Here is a 22,781-nt window from a genome sequence, read left to right on the forward strand (position 1 = left end):
CAGCCTGTGGCTGGGGATTTCCCTCTTGATGGTCGGTGAAGTTGGGAGGTCCCTTTGCAGCAGGGACACAGTCTGTAACGTAGGATGGGTTGTTGGCTTCTTACTATGGGGAGGAAGCGTACAGCTCTGCCCTCTCCTGCAGGTGTGTGCCTGTGAATGTATATGTCATATTATTTTTGAGAGAAGGTTCTGCCAAGTGAATATGGAAAATAAAAACAAAGTGAAAGAAGGATATTGCAGCATAAAATCAAAACAATGGTTTGTTTCCTTTTCCAGATAGATGCTTGGATTATATCATTCTTCAGTACTGAAGAGCACGGCCTGTTGCTTCAGGACAGTTTTCCATTGCCTCCTTCCTTCCAGGTGCTTCTAGGCATAGAGGTGCCACATTATTACTTTGCCAAAAAGGTGAGGAAGTCTTTCACAATTCCTTCCCTTCTCATAACTTCAGGCTTTTCACTGTGTGAGGATCAAATTTAACCAAATTGAGTCTGGGGTAATTAGAGCAACTCCAATAACAGTTGCTGCATCACACATAGGAATGACGTAAAGATAATTCTAATGTGGATATTCTTGGCAGTATTGTGGAAATTGCACTGAACTGGTTTCTCATGGGTATTGCAAACTGCATGCCACATACAAGCATAGGAGATAAAGTAATTACCAGCGAACGCAACTCAAAAAAGGAGGGGGGAGGCGGTGTGTGTGTCAACTTTTCGTAGGCCATAAGAGGGGACGTTTCCTATTAGCTTCCGCAGAAGCAACCCATCTCCTTGTTGGAGTGGATCTTAACCCCCACAGAATAGCAAAGAGAGCAAGAATACTCATCTTGCACTATCACCAAATGCCTGTGTGCTATTAATACAAATACCAGGCATGCATGCTTTATCTTCCTAAACTTGAATACAAATCAAAAATTGTTTGCATCTTAGGTAAATAAAAGCGTGCATACTGGAAGAAATGAAAACTATTACTTACAGATTGGTTTTCTGGTTAAGCTCTGACCTGAGTGTCTCAGTGCCTATTAAGATAATTTGTGCTGTTCCCTTCTTGTAGGGAAGCTTAACAGAGTCTGTTTATTCTACCAAGGCATTTATTTTTGTAAAATCAGTAGGAACTTTAATAGTAATGAGGCTTCTAATTCTCTACATCTTCTGAATAAAACAGACCAATGTGATTATGTAAATCTAATTTCATGTAATTTAGGGATTGTGTTAAACAGGGAGAATCTAGATGTTTTTCTACTTAATATATTTAGATTCAGAGCTGTCCTTTGCAATTTAGCCTCCTTCCAAAGAACTGATTGTTGTCAGTTTTCCTGTGCAGATCCAGCTTTTAGAGTTGCGCTCTACTTTACTTTCCCTTTTCCCTTAATTTGAAAGGTCAAAGGTGATCTGTTGCATTTTTTTAATCTTTCTTTTAACACTTCCCCCCATCGTGTCTCATGCTATTTTACTTTGATATTACGTGTCTTTTTTTCTTTTTTTGACTCTATACGGATAACTGCTGCTATTAGTTGTTTTTTCGGAGGGGATGTGTCTATAGACCTGTAAGTATCTGCATTATTTTGCTTCTCTTCCTTCATTCTCTGCTTTTCTCTCTTCTGTTTCCATTTTCTTCCCTCAGTAGGTTACTCCGTCTTAGTGACTAAATTACTTGTTATATAATAATTCATTTTGGAAACATGATTTAGTATATGAACAGAGTCTGCTTTAAATATAGCAAATCCAGTTGATGCAACAAGTCTGTTTTGACTAAGTTTAATTCCAGGGTTTCTCCTTATTCATTATAATGTATTTTCTTCTCTGGTTCCTGAAATTCCCCAAATTGTAGTCAAACACATTTGCATTTTTGATTTCTGTCTTTTACCATATCTAATACTTTCGTTGCATAATAATATAATACTAGTTTTTATTTGCTTCTGTAAACCTTAATATTTAGTGTTATAACTATAAAATTGGGGTAGAATATATGTGAAATTTGGTGTCCTTCATGACTCAGATGATCTTCCACTGTGTTTGGCATGTGAAAGTTTCCTTGTTACACTCTAGACAGATCATTTAATATTGATGATTGACTTCATTCTTATTCTGAATAATGGTTCAGTTGATTTGAGTTGCCTTTCAGTGACTGGTCAAAGTATCACTGAAGCTCCAGAACTTCCAGTTTTATGAGGAAGGGTTTGAATCTGAACTTTGCTATTCATAAGCTTCACATGAAGGCAAGAATAAAAGAATTTGGTCTATATAGTTAGTTTTCAGAACAGCAAGGTCCTTTTTGAGAAGAGACTAACCTTAGTGAAATGTTTCTCTGAAATCTCCAGGAATCTGGGGACTGAATAGTTGCTATTGTAGTAGTAGGAGTAATGCTACTACTATAGGAGGCTGCCTCTCTTGTGCTATTTTACCAATTTCAAACAATTACTGTCGTACTGTGATTGTTCGCTATTATATGCTAATCTCTTCTATCACGTTAAATATGTTGGGGCATTTTCTAGGAATTTCTGAAACATTGCAACTGTTGTCACTATTGATTATGGTCCTGCAGAAATAGAAAATTGGACTGTAGTGGAAATAATGTAGTTAGTTACATCTACATAGGAGTAAGTTTCAACCTACTTGATACCTAAGTGGTAACATTCTCATTGTAGCTGGGAGAAGCTGAGAAAGGACAGACAGAGTCTGGCTCAATCAAGGTCTCTCAGATGGTCGCAAGAAGACCCATGAGAGATTTCATTGGATTAGGAGACTGTGACAAGCCCACCCGAGATGCCATGCTGAACTTCAGCTTCTATCTGACTGCTGGCGACATGGATGAGGCATTCAAATCTATCAAGCTGATAAAAAGGTATCGTGAGTATTTGTGTATAGTTCTTTATGGGTAGAGTTTATTTTCATTAAAATTTGGTATGAAGTTTTGATCCTCTAAATTCTCCTTATGTTTTTCCTCTCTGATTTCGTTTTCACTTTCATTTTTAACAATATGAAATATCTTCATCTTATAGATATTTTAATGTATTCTCTGCTTATTCTTTGCCTACGAGACTTCACAAGCTCTGTGGATTCTTTTTTACTGAACGGGAAAAAATTATTGATAGCAAGCAACCTTATTCTGTGTCTGAATGGCAAAAATCTCAGATTATCGCTAGAAGAAAATGAACATTCACAACTTTATTTATACATCTAAAATTATCACAGTAATACAGAGTATTACAAATTTACTGACCATACAGCTGATTTTTAAATTTAAATGTACATTATTATAATATGGATATTGCAATATTAGAAGAAATAATATAATGTCTTTTAAATATTCCAATATTTTATTTTTAAAAACCCCTGCAATTAATCATAGCATATTGTTTCTAGAAAAGATTTTCCAGAAAGTAATGCAGGCAAATGAATACAAATCTTAGTTGGTTTTTACAAACCTACTGCTAGAAGAAACTCTGTGTCAGCTTTATGGTATTCTACCCTGAGTGTCTGGAACAATAGAGTTGTTCCAGAGCATCAGTCTCTGCAGAGTGTTGCTCACTTTGAACATGGTGCAGAGCAGCAGTTGGGGTTGAGTTTCTTATTACATCAGAACTGAGTGCAGAACAGAACTCAAGAGCCAGCTTGATGATCACATTTTAACAAAGTGTGGAAAAGGATGGTGGAAATAATCATGAAGAAAAGCAGTGTACTCAGCCGGGAGCGACACAACTGTCAGAAAGAATTTGTAACATTCACAGCTCATGGTCCTTCAAACCTGTCAGTAACTGTGCTCAGAGTGGCATCCTCAGAGTTTTTAAACATCTGTCATTGCCTCTAGTTCCTGTATCCTAAGTATTTCTGCGTAACAGTTTTTGTTTTGACCTGTTGTTTTTCTTCCTGAAAGTTGCGTGCACATGATTTTTGTGAGCCCGTGTGTTTCTCAGAGTCAGGCTTATAAACATTATGCCTAATTCCAAAGATACAAATTATTTTCATTGCATTACCATATTAAGTTACCTGGCAGGTCTTTTTGAAATCTCGTGCTTAAGTCCTGTATATATATCTCATTCTACAATTTGGGTGCTTGAGTGGCAGTTATACTCTCCAATATTCACTGTTATGTGCCTCTGAGCATTGCTGGGCAGTGCTGGATGTCCTGCCAGCATTTTAATCTGAAAATGTCACAGCAAATGTTAAGCAAGCTGGGAAGAAAATAAATTAATATGGGCTGAAAGATCTATTCTTAATAATTTCCAATAATGTAAGTTAATATTATCTCTGATTATTAGGGAGTCCAGGTAACTTCCTTCTGTAGATATTTGCCCTCATTTACCACTGTAGTAGATTTTTCAGCAACATGTATGACCTGTTCTAGCTGCATACCCTTTTTTTAATGGCATGTCTGTTTATGTATAGCATAAACCTGAACCTTTGTCTCAGGATACAAAAGAAGTGTCTGAAAAAATGCAACTTAATTCTTCTGCATTCCCTTACTTTACAATTAGAATGTTTTTTACTGGCTGGTCTGGGGAGCAGGTGTTGTAGCTAATGAGAAGTTCCTTGAAGAGAGGTGGATGGAAGGACTAAAGCTTCATGAAACTTAAAACAGCTGTTAAAATAATCGCTTATTCTATAGTGAGTTTTCTGCTTTCTCAGATTGCCTGTTAACTCCAAAGCTATTGTCACTGGTCTCCTATAGCTTTTTATATTATTATTATTATTATTAGGGAGCACGATAACATTATGCAAACAGAGAAGACATTTAGTTGCCTCTTTTCTGTAGTCCCATTGCATACACTGTGTCTGCTACAGCTAACCCTGCTGACATGCAGCTTTGATGCTGTCAGGATTCTGACAATCCAACATTCTGTGCTATACAGCAAAGGGAGAGGGCAATATAATATATATAAAATTATGTGTTTTATACATATGTATATAGATGGAGCCCATCCAAATAATAATTGAGGGCCTCTGCCCACAAGAGTGAGCTTTGTGATGTCTTTCAACCCTTAGTTTTAAATTACAACATATATTTATAGAAAACAACTCCAAGGCAGATCTCCTTGGAGGTCTTTCCCCTTTCAAGTCCACTCTTTCAGCATGGTGACTCAACGTAGTCGTTTTCCAGGCCACGGCGAAACCGAGCGGTCAGGGTACGGCTAATGACGATGACTCGGGGCGCCATGCAGTCCTCACGCCTATGCAGGATGTTCCATATGAGAATGGCAGCTGCCAGCGTGGCCAAAAGACAGGCTCCAATGTTCAGATAGCAGGACCAAGAGAGGTTGGTGTATGGTCCGATGCGGTAGAAAGTCACCAATCCGATAACCAGAACAAAACCTGCAAGGAGAATGTGAGAATTATTTTTAATGTGTTATTCTCTTGAATTTCTGTAGTGGTAAGATGCCATAGGCCTGCATTCCTGAGTCTGTAAAGCCTTTCCATCCCTATTACAATGTGCTTATATGTTCTTGAAGGCGTATTTGGGCATGACGATGTATGCAAAGACTGGGGTGCCTGAAATGAAGTCTCAATGTTAGGTTTAAATCTGTTCACACTGATTTCAATTTCTTATTCCCCACTTAGCTGTATTTCATGTTGTGGGTTTTTTTCCCCATCCTCTTGTCCCACTTACACATGTGTCCTCTTTCTCATTTCCATTGCCAACAGAGAAGACTGGTATCTTCATGATATAAATAATGAAAATCTTTTATTCACAATATGGTACGCTTATTCTGACATTTTAAAACGTTTATTTAAGGCGGGCCACTATTGCAAACTGCAAAGATGATGAATAGCTCAATATCTTACAGAAATCATTTTTAAAATGTGCAGAAGCTTTAAAAAAGGGAAGGTGAAATAAGTGGGACTTTATGGTCCTACTTTTTCTATGCTGGAAAAAAGTGTTATGAGGCAGGAGTAATATGTCTCCAGAAGCTACCAAAGGTGAGGTTTCTATTCTCTTACTAACTTCAAGCACAGTAGGAAGTTTCCTAAAAGGCAGGTAATACTAAAGTAATACCACTGCAGTTGTCTCGCATTTCCATGCAGCTGTCACAATGTGATTTGCCAAAAAAAAGAAAAAAGAAAAAATATTTTCCACATTCTTTTTGGTAGACACCACTGATAAATAGCAATGTTATTTCAGAGATGAGGTGAGGTGGCTTTTCTAGTCACACAGGAGGTAATTTTAGAACTGGGGGCAGAATCCATATCCCTTGACTCTTACTTTGTTATTTTACTAAGACTGCCCTTTACCTGAGCAATGCATTGATAAGCACACAATTACTTTTCTGCCCTCTGTTTATTGTATTCGTCTCTCTTGCTGTCCCTACTCTCAAATAAAACTGCTTTTCAGCTTTTTAAGAAAAGTAATTTTTACATGAGATTAGTTTGAAACAAACACAGAAAGAGACAAATATGCCTCACTAACCAAAAAAAGGTTTTCACTTTGTCCTCCTACGCATTTCCTTAACCACCACCACAACACAAGAAATATCATTGACAAAAGATCCCCTTCATGAATGAAGAGTAGAATAAACGAAGGCCCATAAGCAGCCGGAGGATTTCTGGATACCATCTTCCTGAGTCCACGGGCAAGGACATGCCAAGAGCAAGTCCCAGTGGCTGCGTGCTGTTTTCTCAGCTGCACTGCTTGCGAACACGGATACATGGCAATGCTCTAAAGTGGTGTCACACCTGGATCTGGGCTTTGGTTTTCCAAGAAGAAGCATGTCCTGAGTATGCATTGTATCAAGTTTCTTTCTAAAAAGAGTAGTAGTAATGCAATGAAGATGGAAAATACACAAAATTACACAGAGATAAAAAAATAGAGGAGAGAAATTAAATACAAAAAGGAGAAAAAAACATCCCACAATCACTACTTAAGCAGGCATGACACTTTTACTATTCTGCGAGTCAACGATGTGAAGGCTGAATCCCACTCCTAATAAAACAAGCGATGAATGAGTATTAATTCAGTTGTCTTGCATCCTTGGCTCTCTTGTGTCTACCCAGAAGGTGGTTTCTAATGCAGGTGCTTGCTGTACCTTCTCCTCCCGAAGTGGCACTGTCCCACATGTACCAGGCAGGGGCTGAAGGGAGGCAACTCTTCCTAAGGATACATGAGGAGGAAATAGGTTCTTACAGAAGGAGCAGCTCTTCCCTGCTCTTTCACCACTCTGCAGTAGCCTTTGCTGTGAAAAAAATCTAACGTACCCCGGATGGGTTTTAGGCTGTTGAGTCAACAATTAATTGATTTTTTTTTTTTTTTTTTTTGTCGGCAAGTCTCATAGTTATTTAATCGTTTGGCTTACTTGTAAATAAACAAATTCCATTTGGGAAAGATGTGGCCACATGGAGCACATTGACTTAACTGAGTTGCAGCAATCCCTGCTGTGTACAACCATTGTTTGCTAGCAGTCCCCAGTTGAGCCTGCAGGCTCACGTAGGGCCATTTGAGTGTTAGCCATGTTGGAGATGGGATCCCAGTACACAGGTGGTGATCTAGCGCTGTTTTAAAGTATACAGGTTTAAAAGTTGCTTCTCGACTCCTGCTCAAAAAAGTCCTGAGTTACAGTTGAGGTAGAAAAATTGTGAAGATGTGCTTTTGACAAATTAAGCTTAAATGTTTGTTTCTTTTCAGTAATCCCTGTTGGATGACCTGCTGTATATCAGATTATGTATTTTTTTTAAATCCTGGTCTCTCGAAGCCAGGCAGATGTTATTTACATCTTTGGATGGACTGCTGAAGGCAAATCATCCGTCTTTGAAAGAGTTAATTTTTCTATATATACTCATATGCTTGTTTCATTACCATGTGAAAGTGCAAATGTTTGCTCCTTGTGCGTTCAGAATCCTCACTGAAGTTTGCATGTTTTTTCAGCATTCACAGAACACTACTTTTGTCCCCAAAGCCACAGCTATATTGTGCTCTTCCTTTTCTTTGATGTTTCCTTGAATTGCTTGTGAATTCTCATGACTTTGCTGTTTAGTGTTATCTTTTAGTGTTATCTGGGTCTTGTATGACTTTAATCTATTTCTTTATTGTTAACAGTAAGAGCATACAAGACGATCGCAGCAGAGCTGGGAAACAAAATAGTTTCCCTCACTTCCAGTGTAATTCTCTGAGTTCAGTTTGTCCTGAGGTACAAGGTAGAGAAGAGAGGGGGAGATCAGATCCTGTATTGTGGAATACACCAGTTATTTTAAACTCTCCTCTGTGGAACCAAGATGATAAAACTCCTTTTCTGCTGTTTTTTGGTTTGTATTTCAGGACTTTGGTAGCAGAGCGTGCTAGTTGCAATGTGCTTATAGAGAATGTGTATCTCTACATCTATTTTTGAGGTCTCTAGGTCTTATAATACAGATAAATGCTGATAGTGCTTTGGTCTTCCACAGGTTGCAGTCTACTTTTCAAAGACTTGTAGATAACAATATTCTCATAAAGGTAGGAAACTGAGACGAAGGGAGATTGCCTGCACCTCCTGCAGCCAAGTTGTGGAGATGTTGCTTTTCCTTCTGGTTTAAAATTTGCAGGAAGGAGGGTATTGAGGTATAAATCAAGAGACCCAACTTACTGATGAGTCTGGCATGTGACAAAACTTTGTGTGGTCAGTTTTCCTTTTCAGTTTTCCTTTCAGAACTCTTTTCCACTTCACATATATTTTCACAGGGAATCCAAAAAGCATTAAATAAATTTTTAAAATGTATGAAGCAAATCATAAAACCTTAAGCAGGAAGAACTCTGAACCTAAGCTGTTTGTACCAGCTACCGCTTACAGGTACCTCTAACGGGCAGTTATAAATATTAACAACAGTCCACTTTACATTATCTTGTATTATTTGTTTGAGGCTCTCTTGATAGAGGGAGCTGGGTTCAGGAGCACCAGTTACACAGAGTAACCATGATGCTGTGTCACATCTTGCAGCTTAATTTCCAGTTACTGAATTGTGACTGGTGCTTTCCCACTGCAGGTTTACAGGTATTGACCATTATCTCTGGCTTAGAGAAGTAATGGGTGATTATCACTTCTAGTTTCCTTACTGAAAGTCAGATCTGCTTGTGCAAACCTGCTGGGAAAAACCTTTAGGGTTCCTGGTGTGTGTGAGAGCTGGACTCCCCTGGGCATGAGTTTTGCCCCATTCTTTGCTCTTTTAGCCAAGGCAAGCAGCAGTGTCTATACACATTCCTTCATGGCACAGTGGAAGTAAATCAACACTGTAGGAATATTTTCAATATTTAAACTTGTTTCCAAGTACCTGGCTTTTAATTAAATTACTTAGCTTTTTCTTTCTTATGTATCGCTTATGGCATTTTACTGTCTGAAATAGCTACACATCTCCATGCTAGACTGGCCACCTTCATGAGCTTACTTCCATCTGATGGAGAAATTATCCACTGGGAAAAAGTACTAAGGCTTCCTTACAGGTCCCAAAATAAAACTCTTTATGCCAGCAAGACCATTTCCCTTCGCAGGCCCTTTGTCTGAACCCTGGTCAGATGAGCAGCCGGTCGTGCAAGAGCCTCTCCTTTTGCGGGTCTGTGCCAGTGTCTGAGCAGGGGGGAACTGGAAGATAATGGGTTTGAGAGCTCCTCGACTTGGCAGATCACAGCAGTGAGTCACTGGGGCTCGAGTGAAAAATGTAGGATCTGTTTAGAATACTTTGCTGCAGGCTAGACAGGAACTGACATTTAAGAAGAGAGAAAAACATGACAGAGGTGGGAGAGTTGGAAGCTGTTACTGTAGAGCTTCCACAATTAGTTTCACAGTTCTGCCAGTGTAAGGGAGCTCCGGAATAAAAACATCACCATTAACGTTATTTTTGAGAATTCTTATTTCATATTAGCATGACCTGGTATTTGATTTATAAATGTAGGAAACCAAGAGCAAAGGGTGAAGAAATCATATTGATCCAAAAAGACTGAGTTTGCATAGGATGATAATTCTGATGAATGCTGCTTTTGTAAAGATGATCTTGTGTGAAAACCGCCGAAGTTTGCTTGGAGAGATTTTGTCTGTAATAACTTCATCAAAATTAGACTTTTTGAAGCAAAGTGTTCCAGTGTGCTACTTATGTTTTTCTTGCCCTGAGAGTGGTCTCGTACAGCAGCCAAGAACTGAGATGGAACATTTAGCAGCAAGTCCGTTCTCTAAATGACTGGACAAACACATTCAGTTTACTTCTTTGTGCCAGCCTGGCCCTGCTCCTTCAGTGATTCATCTTGTATAGGGAAAGTAGATTATTTTTTTTTAAATTGCTCTGCTGCATGAATGTGTCTGAGGAGCGGTGTCTTCCTAGTTTGGATGAAACCTTGCCAATAATTATCTGTGTGCCGTTTGGTTGCAAACCCTAATGGACTGATTAGTATATCACTTCTGCGAGAATTTAGTGTAGGAACATTGGTGATGGAATTCTACCCCCAGTGATGGTTGTGTAATATGGGTACAACTCAGTTGCTAATGTAAATGTACCAATGCAGAATTTGGCTCTGTATTCGGAACACTTAGAAGTACACTTATAAAAATCAACCTTATATTAAGAATAGCTTCTGTCTCCATGACTAAAACTGACTGTGCTGACTTTTCACTTTTTAGATAGATATTTGTAACATGGAGCAACAATGTCTGAATTTAGTTTCAGTATTCCAGTGAAATACCTGGAGGGAGACAGTTGGCTTCCCAGCCTATTTCCCATAGGTAACTCTTCTAAAAAATAACCAGAAGATTGCTGTACTTGCCATCAGCCTTCTTGTTATCTTGACTTGCAATACAGTTTAAGGAGGACTGCAGATGGGAAATGTTTAAGTTTAGTTATGCAAATATGAAAACATTTTCATCTGGTTTAGTTTCATTTCTGTTTTGTAGTGATGACAAGACTTTTAGGTGCATGGCTGAATTTCCCTGAATTAATTTCATTATGTACATCAATTAATTTCAGATCATTTTATTGTGTATTGTTTAAAGTCTGCACAGAGGCTACATCTTTACTAAAAATCCTGATGCGATTACTTAAAGTACTTTATTTTCCCATAGAGCTGCTGTTTATCTCTAGTTCTTTCCCATCCGTAGCAAAACAAGCCTGGATGGGGGGCTTTTCCGTTGGGGAAGGAAACAGATAATGAATTCACTAGGAAGACTTTTGGTTGGGACAGTATTGACTGTGTGAGTGGGGGTGGGTTGGGAGAATGTTACTTTTTGAACTTACATTTCAGATCTGTATACTGAATTTCCTGTTTGCCTGTAGCTGGCTGCAAGCCAACTGCAGATTTTTAGCATTTTAAAAGAACTCTCATAGTTACTTTTTCACTTCTGTGATAGGGTTTGGTTTGGTCTGGTGTTTTTTCAGATACCCCTAAATTTGCATCCCTCCTTTCTATTAGTACATTGATAGTACAGTTGAAGGAATCTACATTATGTTTTTTCTGGGTCAGCTGAAAGTCTATATTGGGAGTTATAATCCTCCTCTTCACAGCTTGTCCTATAGGATTACTTTTGCCGTGCCAGGAAGAGTGAGAAGGAAAACACAGCAGCCAGACGGTTGTTCAGAATTCACAACCCACGCTTGTGCAGCAAAACTGCGAACAGGGAGGGGGAATTTTTCACCCCCCTTCTCTGCGGACCCCTTAAACATTTACAGGGAATGACATAGCTGCAATGAGCCACAAGCCTGAGCAAGCTGCTTGTAGGAGCGCAACTGTATGTATCAAAGTGACATAGCAATCACACTTTGGGAAGCTATAGGACTTACGTAAATGATTAATCAATTAACACATTTTCCTGTGTCAGCTTGGCACAAGAGGGTTGTTACAGTGCAAGGCAAATATGGAGCTTCTGTAATAGTTGTGGGCTCTGGGTTGTCATACCAGGCTGAAAGCTGGAGAAGTGTCCTTGCTGTGGTTTATAACGCCACCGAGACCTTAGTGGCCTTTGAGTCTTCAGCTGTATGTTGTTGAGTACAATAAAAATTTCCTTTCAAGGATTTTGGTAGAACGTAGCATCTCTTGGAATTAAACAAGTTATGAGTAGCGAAGCTGCTTGGGAGCAATAAGACCCTCTTGTCCTTCACTTTTCACCACTGAATTACAATGACTTTCTACTTGTTGTGTTCTTTGTCAGTCCCTCTTTGTCTTTAACCTGATAAGGTTGGGAGATTTAGTCAGTGTAAGGCAGCGAATTCTGCTTTATGTTAGCTGGAAACCTTTAAAGGGAGGTACAGAGCACTGTTTTACAAGTTTAGGTCTGACAGTGAACTTGCTTTTCTTGGTTACCTTTTGGAGGTTTCCTTAGAAATTATGCCAGTCCTTGAACTGAAGTTTGTAAAGCATTCCCTATGAATTAGACGTAATTCCTGTTGGGCAGCTGTTTAAATAAGGATAAATGTGCAGACTTTCATGCTGAAAGTCAGCTGCAAACATTGCTTGGTACCTCGGATTCAGAGGTAGCTGGAGTCAATGAAAGCTCTGCTTTTTATTGCAGTAAACTTCATATCAGACACAGGTGAGAGCTCTTGTCAGCCTGACCAAAAACACCCTGTGCGAGAGCAGCAGCCACTGACAAGTGGCCCTTGTGGAAGCTGCAGTGGTCACCTGCTTCCTTTTTTCCAGTGCTCTGTCTGTCTCCTGATGCATCAAAGGGTCAGACTTGTGTAACAGTGGATCTAGCTAGGCAAGTCAGTTTGAAACATATTTTTTTAGGAGACATCTCCATATATATATATAATATCCACGCCTCTTATACTTGCATATCTGAATGACATTTATCTGGCAATATATTTGTTACCATATTTCTGATCAGAATACATGCCCTTGACATTGAGATGCTACAACAAATTGCTGCTACTCATCAGTATGTAGACATGAAGAATATATGCAGATCTTCTCCCTGCTGCAGTTATACTGGTTGAAGAGTTCAACACACTTCTTGTGAGCTCCTGCCCTTCCCAGTTTGCTGGTTCAGCTGCTCACACAAACCATTCCGGTCAAAATAAGTGGGATAGGCTTCCATATTTTAAGATCTTTGCAAATGCGTTTCATTTGGCAAACGTGTAAAAACAAGATCATTTTATTTTGAGGTTTGCAGTCCGCATATAGAGCATGCAAGTTTGACACTGAGGTGAAATAAAATTGAGAAATAATGAAAACTTTTAGCACAAATCAAGCAGTCAAGTTCTCTCTTTTTCTTATTATTTTTAGGTTACTTACAGTATCTTACTTATTTGCTTCCTTTTCAGGAAGTATTAGGTTTACAGCTCCATAGATTTCATCTTAGAACAGATCTGTCTTGAGGGTGTCATGAAGGAAAAAGGTGGAAGGAAGTAATACAGAAATCAGGATCACATTGCTATCGTGAATATCTTCAGTTATATTTTCCAATGGCTGCTTTGCTAGTCTGTTCTGCATTAAGATTTTCTGGATATCAACCAATCTGAAGTTGTAGTACCCAGATAGAAGAGAGAAGGTACATGGTCTAACAGTTTTTTGATTTAGGTTTAATAGCACAGAAATGAGAGCACATGTGAACTCAGATTTCCTGTGATGCATTAGGGGTCTGGAGTGAAATACACCGTCAGCAGAAAAACACGTTAGGAAAAGCTGGAATGCAATGCTTGAAATTTGAGAGAGAGGTGAGATTGTAATTTATTTGGCTGTAAATTACAATCTCAGTAGGAACACAAAACTTTTTAATCGTCAGGATATTCTGTATTAAAATTATTTAATGCTGAAAATGGATTGGCAAGAATATTAATTGTTATGATTCAAGTTTATTCCAATCTTGGACTTTCAGAAACCAGGATGAGATCTAATGTAAGGGATACGTTATCCTGGATTTCCCTCATTATGTTTCTAACGTTTCACTCCGAAGCCCGTGATAATCACCATTGTACAAGATCGGAGACTTGGCTGGAGTCCCTTAAGGTCTGATCCAGTCTGGCAGGTTACTGGTTGTAGTAGTTTAATCACAGAATGTTAGGAGTGCTCTTTATTCCTTGTCCTCTTAGTATGGATTTCCCTTTCCAGCTGCTCTTCTGTCAGCTCTGTTATTCATCCTATATTCAGCACACTTGAGTTTGTAACAGTTCCTTGGAAAAAAACAGAACCCCCAAAACCCTCTAGAGGGAAATTTCTGAGCGTTGACACAAAATTCCACATACAACGCTGGTTCCATTTTCACCACATGCCTCTTCCAAAGCAAACAGCTCGCTTTCCTGTTAACTGGGAGGTGTGGGGTTGCGGAGCTTTGGAGCTGTGTGAATCCCGTTGCTGTCCCAGGAGCGATGCTGTTTCCCCTCTTCTTTCCTTCCTCTTTGCTTCCTGGGGCTTTATTTTCTGTCAGAGGTTCATCCTTTTTGAATGGCTGTCAAATGCTTGCGCAGGTGGCAGAAGTGAAAAAGCAGTGGGGCCTGGAGTCATTGCAGGCTCTAGTGGGATCAGAGATGGTTGATTTGAACTTGGGATAGGGTTTGAAAGATAATACTCAGTACACTTAGTTTTCTAAAACAAAAAGGACTTTTGTTCAGACCTCAGAAAACTGTAGTGAAACCCACACATAATATTGCAGTGGGTAAACTCTTGACTAAAAATAAGAAAATTGTGGGTTGACTTTGATTCTGAGCCATATACTCAAACCTTGCCCCATAATATTAGATTTCATTCTACTGGTGACCATTGTGGTTCTCTTCAGCACTTGTTGGCATATTCCAGGATGAAAGTTAGAGATCAAGCAGAAGCTGGAATTAGAGGGGACATGATTCAAGATATTTTTTTCTGAAATGACTGACAGGATGAGGAATTGCAGAACAATTCTCCACATCATTTGGGTTTTGAAAATGGAAAAAATCAGGAGGTGGGTGCTTGTGTTTTCAGTAACATATTTGAAAGTATAATAAATTAAATTGTAAAAGTGTAATAAATTATCCAGCTAGTACTTAAATATTTAATAAGATCTAAGCATGTACATTCTTAAATATTGTTTGTTCTTCTCACACAAATGATCTGTCTGTCCTAAAGTACATTGGCTTTAACCCTTAAAATGAAGTAGGTGAGAGCTTCACAGTGATTTCTCATGGGCTGTTTTGCATGTACAAAGTGCTTTTAAATACAAGCTTTGTATCCACTGTTCTGATTTTTTTGCCTAATGTTACTACTTTACTTTGAAAACAGATGAGGAGTTACCATCTTGGAGTGGAGGCTCAGAGGCTGAGCATTACCTGTGGCTTATGGGGTAAGGGGCAGCTGTTTTCCTCCCCTTCAATAAAGAAATCTTGGTCTCTAGATGTAGCAGCAATCCTTCGTCCGAGCAACAGAAATGCTGAACTTGCACACAATTTGCACATGTATTTTGGCTGATATAAAAGACATTTCAGCCATAATGTATAAAATGCTGTCACCTGGGCCCAATCCAGGGAATTTGGTGGATGGGGCTGATTTTTGTGGCCAGTTTGAGTGACTCAAGATTACAGAGCACACGTTGGGTTCTGTGAAAGAGGGAACAGCCTCTTTTGTCAGTGCAAACTGTTCTCTGAACTGCCTGTCCTGTGGGCGCAGACCCTTGATTTCCCAGGTTGTCAGCAGTTGACGTACCACTGTCCTGCAAAACTAGAGAGGTCTCCAAGAAGTCTGTTTTATATTGGGATGATGACAGATATGATGACTCCTCTGTTTTCAAAAGCATACATTCCAGAAGCCTTCAGCTGGTTGTTCTGGATATCAGGAAGGAATTTGTTTAAACATAAAGATTTCATTAAGATAAGATGTAAAATGAATTTCATGTTACTGATTGCAAGGCACAAAACCATCTGATGATGGTGAAGGAGAGTGTGGCTGAACTGCAGAGGAGGATGGGACAGAGGGCAGGGATCGCCACCAAAGTCGTTGCACTATTTCTGCAGATGGGAGATCTTTGATTCATGCAGCGCAATGTCTGTCTGTGTAACTGTCACAAGCTGCCAGATCCATCTCTTCACGCCTTTTGAACACAGGCAAGCAGATGAACTCCTTGATTTAACAGCTTCTTCAGCCATTCTCATTAGCGTTTCGTTAATCGTTCTGACTCTGGCTTTCCTCCCCTCTCCCCTCCCAGCACTGGGGATTTCAAGGTTCAGCTTGCATAACAGGTAATAGCAGGCATTTCCTTCTCCTGTGCCGGGATATCCTGGCGCCCTTCAGTCTCTCTCTGACTGTGTTTAAAACAGACTCCAGCACAGGAAAAAAAAAAAAAAAAAGCCCATTCTAAAATTAGCAGCCTTGATAGAAGAAAGGCACACGGCTGTCCACTGTGCTGTTTGTCAATGAAAAAACACATCTAAACAGGGCCAGAATGCATTTCCTCTCTGGGAAAAACAGACATGCTGGATTTTGGGGAGGATGGGAGTGTGAGAGTAAAGCAGGCATCACACTGATGATCAGGGAGAACTATCCAGAGTTATAAAGACCATGGTGTACATGAGAAGCTGTAGGGAAGTCTTGATATAGCGGGGATGTGTATCCATCTCTTGGTAGCACTGACTGATGCTTGAGGGTCTCACTGCACCTGGAAGCTGGATCAGATGCTTTGAGAGTTACAGAACCTCTGCAGTCTCCTCTTCTTGTTTGGATTTCAGGTTCATCATCCTTAGCAGGTGTTTATTGCTGTGATGACTACATTTAAATGACCTAGGCTAAATTCTGATCTTGCACCAGTGTAAACCTGAGGTCTCAGCAGGTTTATACCATTCTAAATATTGAGGTTTTAAAGTTGAAATTAAAATTTAAAATAAAGTGGTCTTACTTTATTATAACCCGTTGTTTACATTAATAATAGTGATATATTGTTAATCTGATGCTGTAAGCAGCCTGAATGTTATACTCCATTAATGACAGTTTCATGCATGGATATTTTATAGGATTGGACTCTTGGTGTAATGAATACTGAGTGACTTATGTAGTAAAGAAAGGTATTATTGCAAAATGTCTACAGTTTGTTGCCGCTGCTGTCCACATGGAATTGCGATAAAACCATTTTCTCCTTTCCTCAGTCATTTCTGTACACAGTCTGTGTCCGTGAGATTTACTGTAGGAATTTTATTTATAGCAGTCAATGTTATGAATTGACTTCAGCTTTCTTTGCTAGATTGCAGACGTATCTGTCTATCAAAATCCAACTCATGGTCATGTTTCAGTAAGACTTCAAAAATTTTCTTGGCCATTCTGCTTTCAAACAGTTCCTTTGGCATATTTTGTCCTGCTAAATGGTGGGATTACATTGCATCCAGCTTATTTCTTTCATGTTTGCCTTCCTGGTTTCATAGGAAATAATAAAGGCTTGTTTTTCTTGGTTGGCAGAAGACTCATTCTGATACATCCAAGATAAAAGCTTCTATTCATGTACTGCAGAATCTCATGGGGAGAGCTTCTAAGAGACAATGAGCTTACTTTTAGATGTAGGCCTCTTTGCTCTTCTTTGTCACCTGAAACACTTATAAAGTAGGAAACTACTTTCCACTTGGATTTAATAGAGACTAAGTATTTTTCCATCAGTAAAAAGAAGTGGACTTACTGGCAAGCTGGAACACGGCAGCTATGGCTTCCTCCCACCACTGGGTATCCTGAGAGATGATGGGCAGCTCCATCAGGCCCAGGACGAAGATGAGCTGGCCAGCAGTCAGAGCAACGGTGGCAATGAGGTTACAAGCACGCATCATGTCAAACTGCACTAGAGAAACATAAGAAGCAAGCAAAAGGTTAAAATGATATAAAACTGGAAAAAAAAAATCCTGGCTGAGCAGGTATGTGAAATGTCAGTCCACAGAAAATTATTCTCAAACAGTATTCCTAGTTCCAGCAGTCCCTTGCTCTAACTGCATTCCCTGTGGTCTGATTAAGAAGGGTTTTCTTTAGGATGTGGATTGAATCCTTCTTTTAGTTACATTGCATCCTGTAAGTATTACTTCAGTGCAGAACCTTCTTGTATGAAACAAGCGGCTAATTTCCAAGGATGGCCCACTGGATTTGCTTGACTTCTGCCCTATGAAGATTCTACCTATAATTAGTAGCCAGGATTGTTTGAGGCAGGAATGGTGTTCGTTTTGCGTTTGTGTGGCAGTGACTGAAATGGAACCTTAGTTCATAAATAGGTATTCAAGGCCCTAAAATAATAATCATCCCAAAGACAAATCTATAACACCCCGAATTTCTTTTTCACCTTGTCTATGTGTGGTGTTCTAGGAAACATCCTGTGGATGCTAATTCTAACATCTTATTGTTTTAAGGGAGCTTCATACACAAGATTTCTTAACTTTTCCTTCTTTTAACATTTATTAATCTTTTGGATGTACTGGGAAGACCCCTGTATTTCTATCTGTGTAATGAGGAAAATGGTTACAATGAAGATGTCAATGCATGGCAATTCTGAATGAGGTGTTATGGCATAATTTATGTGTATAAGTAAAAAGTTCCTTTTTTTTTTTTTTTAAATATGTATTAGTGGATGTTGTTGTGGGAGTCTAGTATTGACCACCCAGCCAGGACAATGACATCGATGAATTATTCTACAAGGAATTAAGGGATATGTCTACATCAACTGCCCTTGGCCTTATGGCTGATTTTAACTTCCCAGACATGAAGTGAGCATATCATACAGTGGACACAAAAAATTTCTGAAGCATGTCGAAGATGACTTCTTGGTGCGAGTACTGAGGGAGCTGACTAGGAAAGGTGCCCTCCTAGATTCGTAGTTTGTACACAAAGAAGCTCATGGGCGAAGTGGTGATCGGTGGCTGGCTTGGCCACAGTGACCATGAAGTAGTTGAGTTCCAAATTGTTGGTGATAGGAGAAAAACTGCCAGCAAAACTTTGACCCTGGATATGGGGAGAGCAGACTTGGGGCTGCTGCAGGTGCTGGTTTGTAAGGTCTTCTGGGAATTGGCTTTTGAAGTTGTAGGAGTCCATGAATGCTGGTTGGTTTTTAAGTGCTCTTAGGAGTGTGGGGGCAGGCAATTCCAAAGTGTCGGGAGTCGAGCGAGCGGGGCAGAAGGCTGGCTTGGCTGAGCAGGGATCTTCTAGAACTCAGAAAAGGAAGGTATACAGACACTGGAAGCAAGGCCAGACAACATGGGAGGACTACAGGGATGCTGTTTGCCACTGCAGGGAGAAAATTTGAGTCTTGCTGCTCCAGTGGATGTGCATAAATTTATGGGGCCCGATGAGATTAATCCCAGGGTACTGAAAGAGCTGGCCGATGTCATCACGGGACCTCTCTCCATTATTTTTCAATGGTGTTGAGAGTCTGGAGATGTCCCAGTTGACTGGAAGCTGGCAAATGTTGTCCCAATTTTTAAGAAGGGTAAAAAGAAAGAAGACCCTGGTAATTGCAGGCCTGTCAATCTCACCCCAGGACCTGGTAAAATTATGTAGAAAATTATTCTGGGAGTTACTGAAAAACACTTGAGAGACAACGCAGTCATTGGTCATAGCCAGCATGGGTTAAGGAGGGGAAAGTCTGGGTTAACCAACTTAATTTCCTTTTATGACAAGGTCAGCCATCTAGTTGACCAAGAGAAAGACAGTAGATGTGGGGGGTCTGGATTTTAGCAAAGGTTCTGATACGGTCTCTCACAGCATCCTTCTGGACACAAGGAAATGGAATGAAGCTGCGTCAGGGGAAGCTCAGATTGGACGTTAGGAAAAGGTTAGAAAAAGGTTCGTCACTGAGAGGGTGGTTGGTCACTGGACCAGGCTCGCCAGGGAGGTGGTCGTGGCACCAAACCTGTCAGAGCCCAAGGAGTGTCTGAAGGATGCTCTTAGTCATACGGTTTAGTTTCAGGTGGTACTGCGAGGAGCAGGACTCAATGATCCCTGTGGGTCCCTTCTAACTCGAGATATTCTATGATTCTATACTAAATATAAAGAACAAATGCAGAAATTATTACAGACATAGATGTCTGCAGTCTTGGGTAGAAACCTGATTAAAATGTGTCTCCAGCTGGCTACTGAATGGAATATATTCATTGCAAAGTTGGGTAGTTTTAGTCAGGCTTTTTTCCTACTTTTCCTGTTAACCCGATGGATGTCCTGTTTTCATCTTTTTCCTTCCTCTCTAGCAAAAGGTGGGATTTGTAAATATCATTGTGCCAGTTCAACATCTCTTGCTAATGTTGTTACTATTCTGAAATCGAAGCAGCTCAGTGTTTAAGTTGTCATATATTAGAAAGACTCTGGACATGAATATTCACCAGATTTTAAAAAATGACTTAACTGGTTATAAGTTTAGTGAGTGCACTGACCACCAGAATTTGATTCCTGATCTTCCAAGGAGACTGCTAGGAAATGCAGAAAACAAGAAAGTAAAGTTCATTGTGGTAATCATCGAGTCTGGTCTACTTTTGTGAGTCATAAAAATGGGTTTACCCTTTATTTTCCCCTCACAGGTCATCTTTAGCTTTCAGTGTTCTAAGTGACAACTCATGCTTTAATTAAAATTCAATAAAATATAGTATTATATCTGAAAGAGTTAGTTAGGAACCATAGTCCATTAAACTTTTTCACATTGAATAAAATGTTAAGAAGATAACATACTCTGTATTTTTGGTTTTTCTTTTGAATGGTTACAGGTCATGAAGCGTGTTGGCTAATAACAGAATCAGATGTCTGACCTGTGTAAATATCAGTAAAACTTTGAGCATTTGGAGTGTTCTTCTGTTTTTCCACTTAAATGGACTTATGTGAATAGTTGGTTTACAGCCACACTGAATTCTGTTGCCTTCTCTATATATAGGATGCATGAACTTTAAAAACAAAACAAAAAAAAGCCTCTGTTATTACATACACTCTAAATGTCTGAAGTTTATCCCAGAAATACACACTACCCCTTGACATAGAAACAAACACCACATTTTTGCCTTTACTGTTATTCATGACTTCTTTTGTCTTTGCCATAGATGATATTCTATCTAGCATACTAAAAATAGTTAAGTTTATGACTGTGACTCAGTTGAATTCTGACATAATTTGTAATTATTTAGTCTTTAAATAATGGTTCTGTGATCGCTGTCCTCTCTTGCACTTGGAGGGTTGCAGTAGCATTGGATGTGTAATGCTGATGATCTTTACTGTTGTTTGTAAGAACTGCAGGCTTAGGGATGCTTATTCACCTAATACACCACGTTGTTCAGAGAGATGTAGAAATGCAACTGATATTTTGCATAGCTGCTTCTTTTAACCAAAAAGAAGGTCATACATGGTCCAGGTTGGAACTGCAACAGGATGACGACAGGTAGAATAGAGAGGAAGCAGCTGGTGGGATTTTATTAAGCATGAAGACAGTTATTTTTATGGAATAAAGTATTAACAACCCTTCTGTATAGGGTTATACATATTAGATATTGTTGTTTTATTCTAACAGATTTAATGTATGATCTGTCATCTTTTGGTTTTGTTCTAGAATTCTAATGATTCCTTTTCCTCAGAGGGGAAAACATTTGAACTCAATAATGTGTAACCTTACCAGCTCCATTCTTCTTGCAGTGGAGCTTGTTAATTGTTTTCAGCCTGAAAGTGCCCCTCTGCAGATGATGTTTTCTTACTCGTAGCCTTGCGTGTTGTCAGCTCAGCACATGGTAATTCCATTTTGTACATACACAACCCTAAGCTGAGCTTCTGCAGCAGAAAACCTGCCTCCCCAGAAGGCAGTGGTTGTGGGAAGCAGCACTGGCCTCCTCTTACTGAGGACAACCAGTGGGCAACCCTGATCGAGACAGAGAATTGTGCAATTTCCAAGCATTCGTTCAGAGCCTGTACCCCAAGATGCTGAAGATGTAAATCATATTGAGGAAGGCCACAAAGCTCTTTTCCTGCTTGAATGACTGCTCAATCCAGGAATAAATATTTCTCATAGCTAATAAAATTGGCTGCAATATTGTTTTTCTAAGAGCTGTGAAACTGATTGTTTACCTTTGTGCTCTTTTACTCTGCCTGTTGCTATTTTAAATAATACATAAACCAGAAATTTCTCAGTAGCCAGCTTCAGTCCATTCTGATGTGTTTTCTATAGACTTTATAATTAGTATGAATTTAGGATTATATGTTCAACCATTTCAAACATTTCTGCTTTGTTTACAGTAGCCACGATCCCATTGTAACTTTCTGTGGCCATTACAAACTCATTATTGGTAATGTCACCAGTGTCCTGAAGTTTAACTGTGAAAGGGGTTTCCTGCGGCTAGAGGTGGCTGTTGATGCTTCCAGCAGAACAGAACTGGACACCGCAGAAGGTGTTTATTCCTTTGTGCATATCTGACATGGGTGAAAGAGAGAGGGCAATGCAGAGTACAGCTTTATACACACCCTTCCTTGACCTGGCTGTTAAGAATTGGAAAGGGGCAGCAACTGAATGGCTCCAAAACTGCTCTAAGTGGCCATTGTTCAGCAAGATAAAATAGCAGTCTCCTTAACATTTTCTTTCTGGAAGCCCATCTTGGTCCTAGTTTACTCTGTGTAGTAGTTAATTCACAGACAGGGTATCCAGCTGGGTCTCCTGTACAGCTGGGGGTACTGGCTAATGAATTTTTCTTTGTTTAAAACAGTGATCAGTCAAGGGTCAAAACCCAAACTCCAGGGATGAGACCAATTCAAATTCCTTATTGTCTTGCTCACTTCCTAGACCAGATGTACCCATCTGGATTAGAAATATTGACTTGATTTTTTTATTCACAAACAGCGATTCTGTTTTGTGATGTTCCGTGATAGCCCCTGGACTATTGGTGCTTTGCCAGAAGAAGGTTAGTAATATCAGTGAGTACTTTGCAGTGTTTTGGCATAATGAGGAAGAA

General features: G+C 39.5%; 2 protein-coding genes across 3 annotated transcripts in view; one reads left to right on the forward strand and one right to left on the reverse strand.

Annotated features, from left to right (window-relative positions):
• The window catches only part of IFT140 (intraflagellar transport 140), a 70,127-nt gene that overhangs the window by 20,902 nt on the left and 26,444 nt on the right, over positions 1–22,781 (forward strand). For both annotated transcript variants that reach the window (XM_065644478.1, XM_065644479.1), the window contains exons 17-18: positions 277–408; positions 2,651–2,847. In XM_065644478.1, the coding sequence (XP_065500550.1) occupies positions 277–408; positions 2,651–2,847 (329 nt within the window). The remainder of the gene's footprint in view (positions 1–276; positions 409–2,650; positions 2,848–22,781) is intronic.
• Positions 3,265–22,781, reverse strand: part of TMEM204 (transmembrane protein 204) — a 29,173-nt gene continuing 9,656 nt past the window's right edge. Inside the window, exons 2-3 of the mRNA XM_065644482.1 lie at positions 17,513–17,668; positions 3,265–5,315 (exon numbers count right to left, since the gene is read on the reverse strand). Of these exons, the coding sequence (XP_065500554.1) occupies positions 5,071–5,315; positions 17,513–17,668 (401 nt within the window). The 3' untranslated portion in view covers positions 3,265–5,070. The remainder of the gene's footprint in view (positions 5,316–17,512; positions 17,669–22,781) is intronic.

Source organism: Caloenas nicobarica, chromosome 14, assembly GCF_036013445.1.
Source record: "Caloenas nicobarica isolate bCalNic1 chromosome 14, bCalNic1.hap1, whole genome shotgun sequence".
NCBI classification, from domain to species: domain Eukaryota; kingdom Metazoa; phylum Chordata; class Aves; order Columbiformes; family Columbidae; genus Caloenas; species Caloenas nicobarica.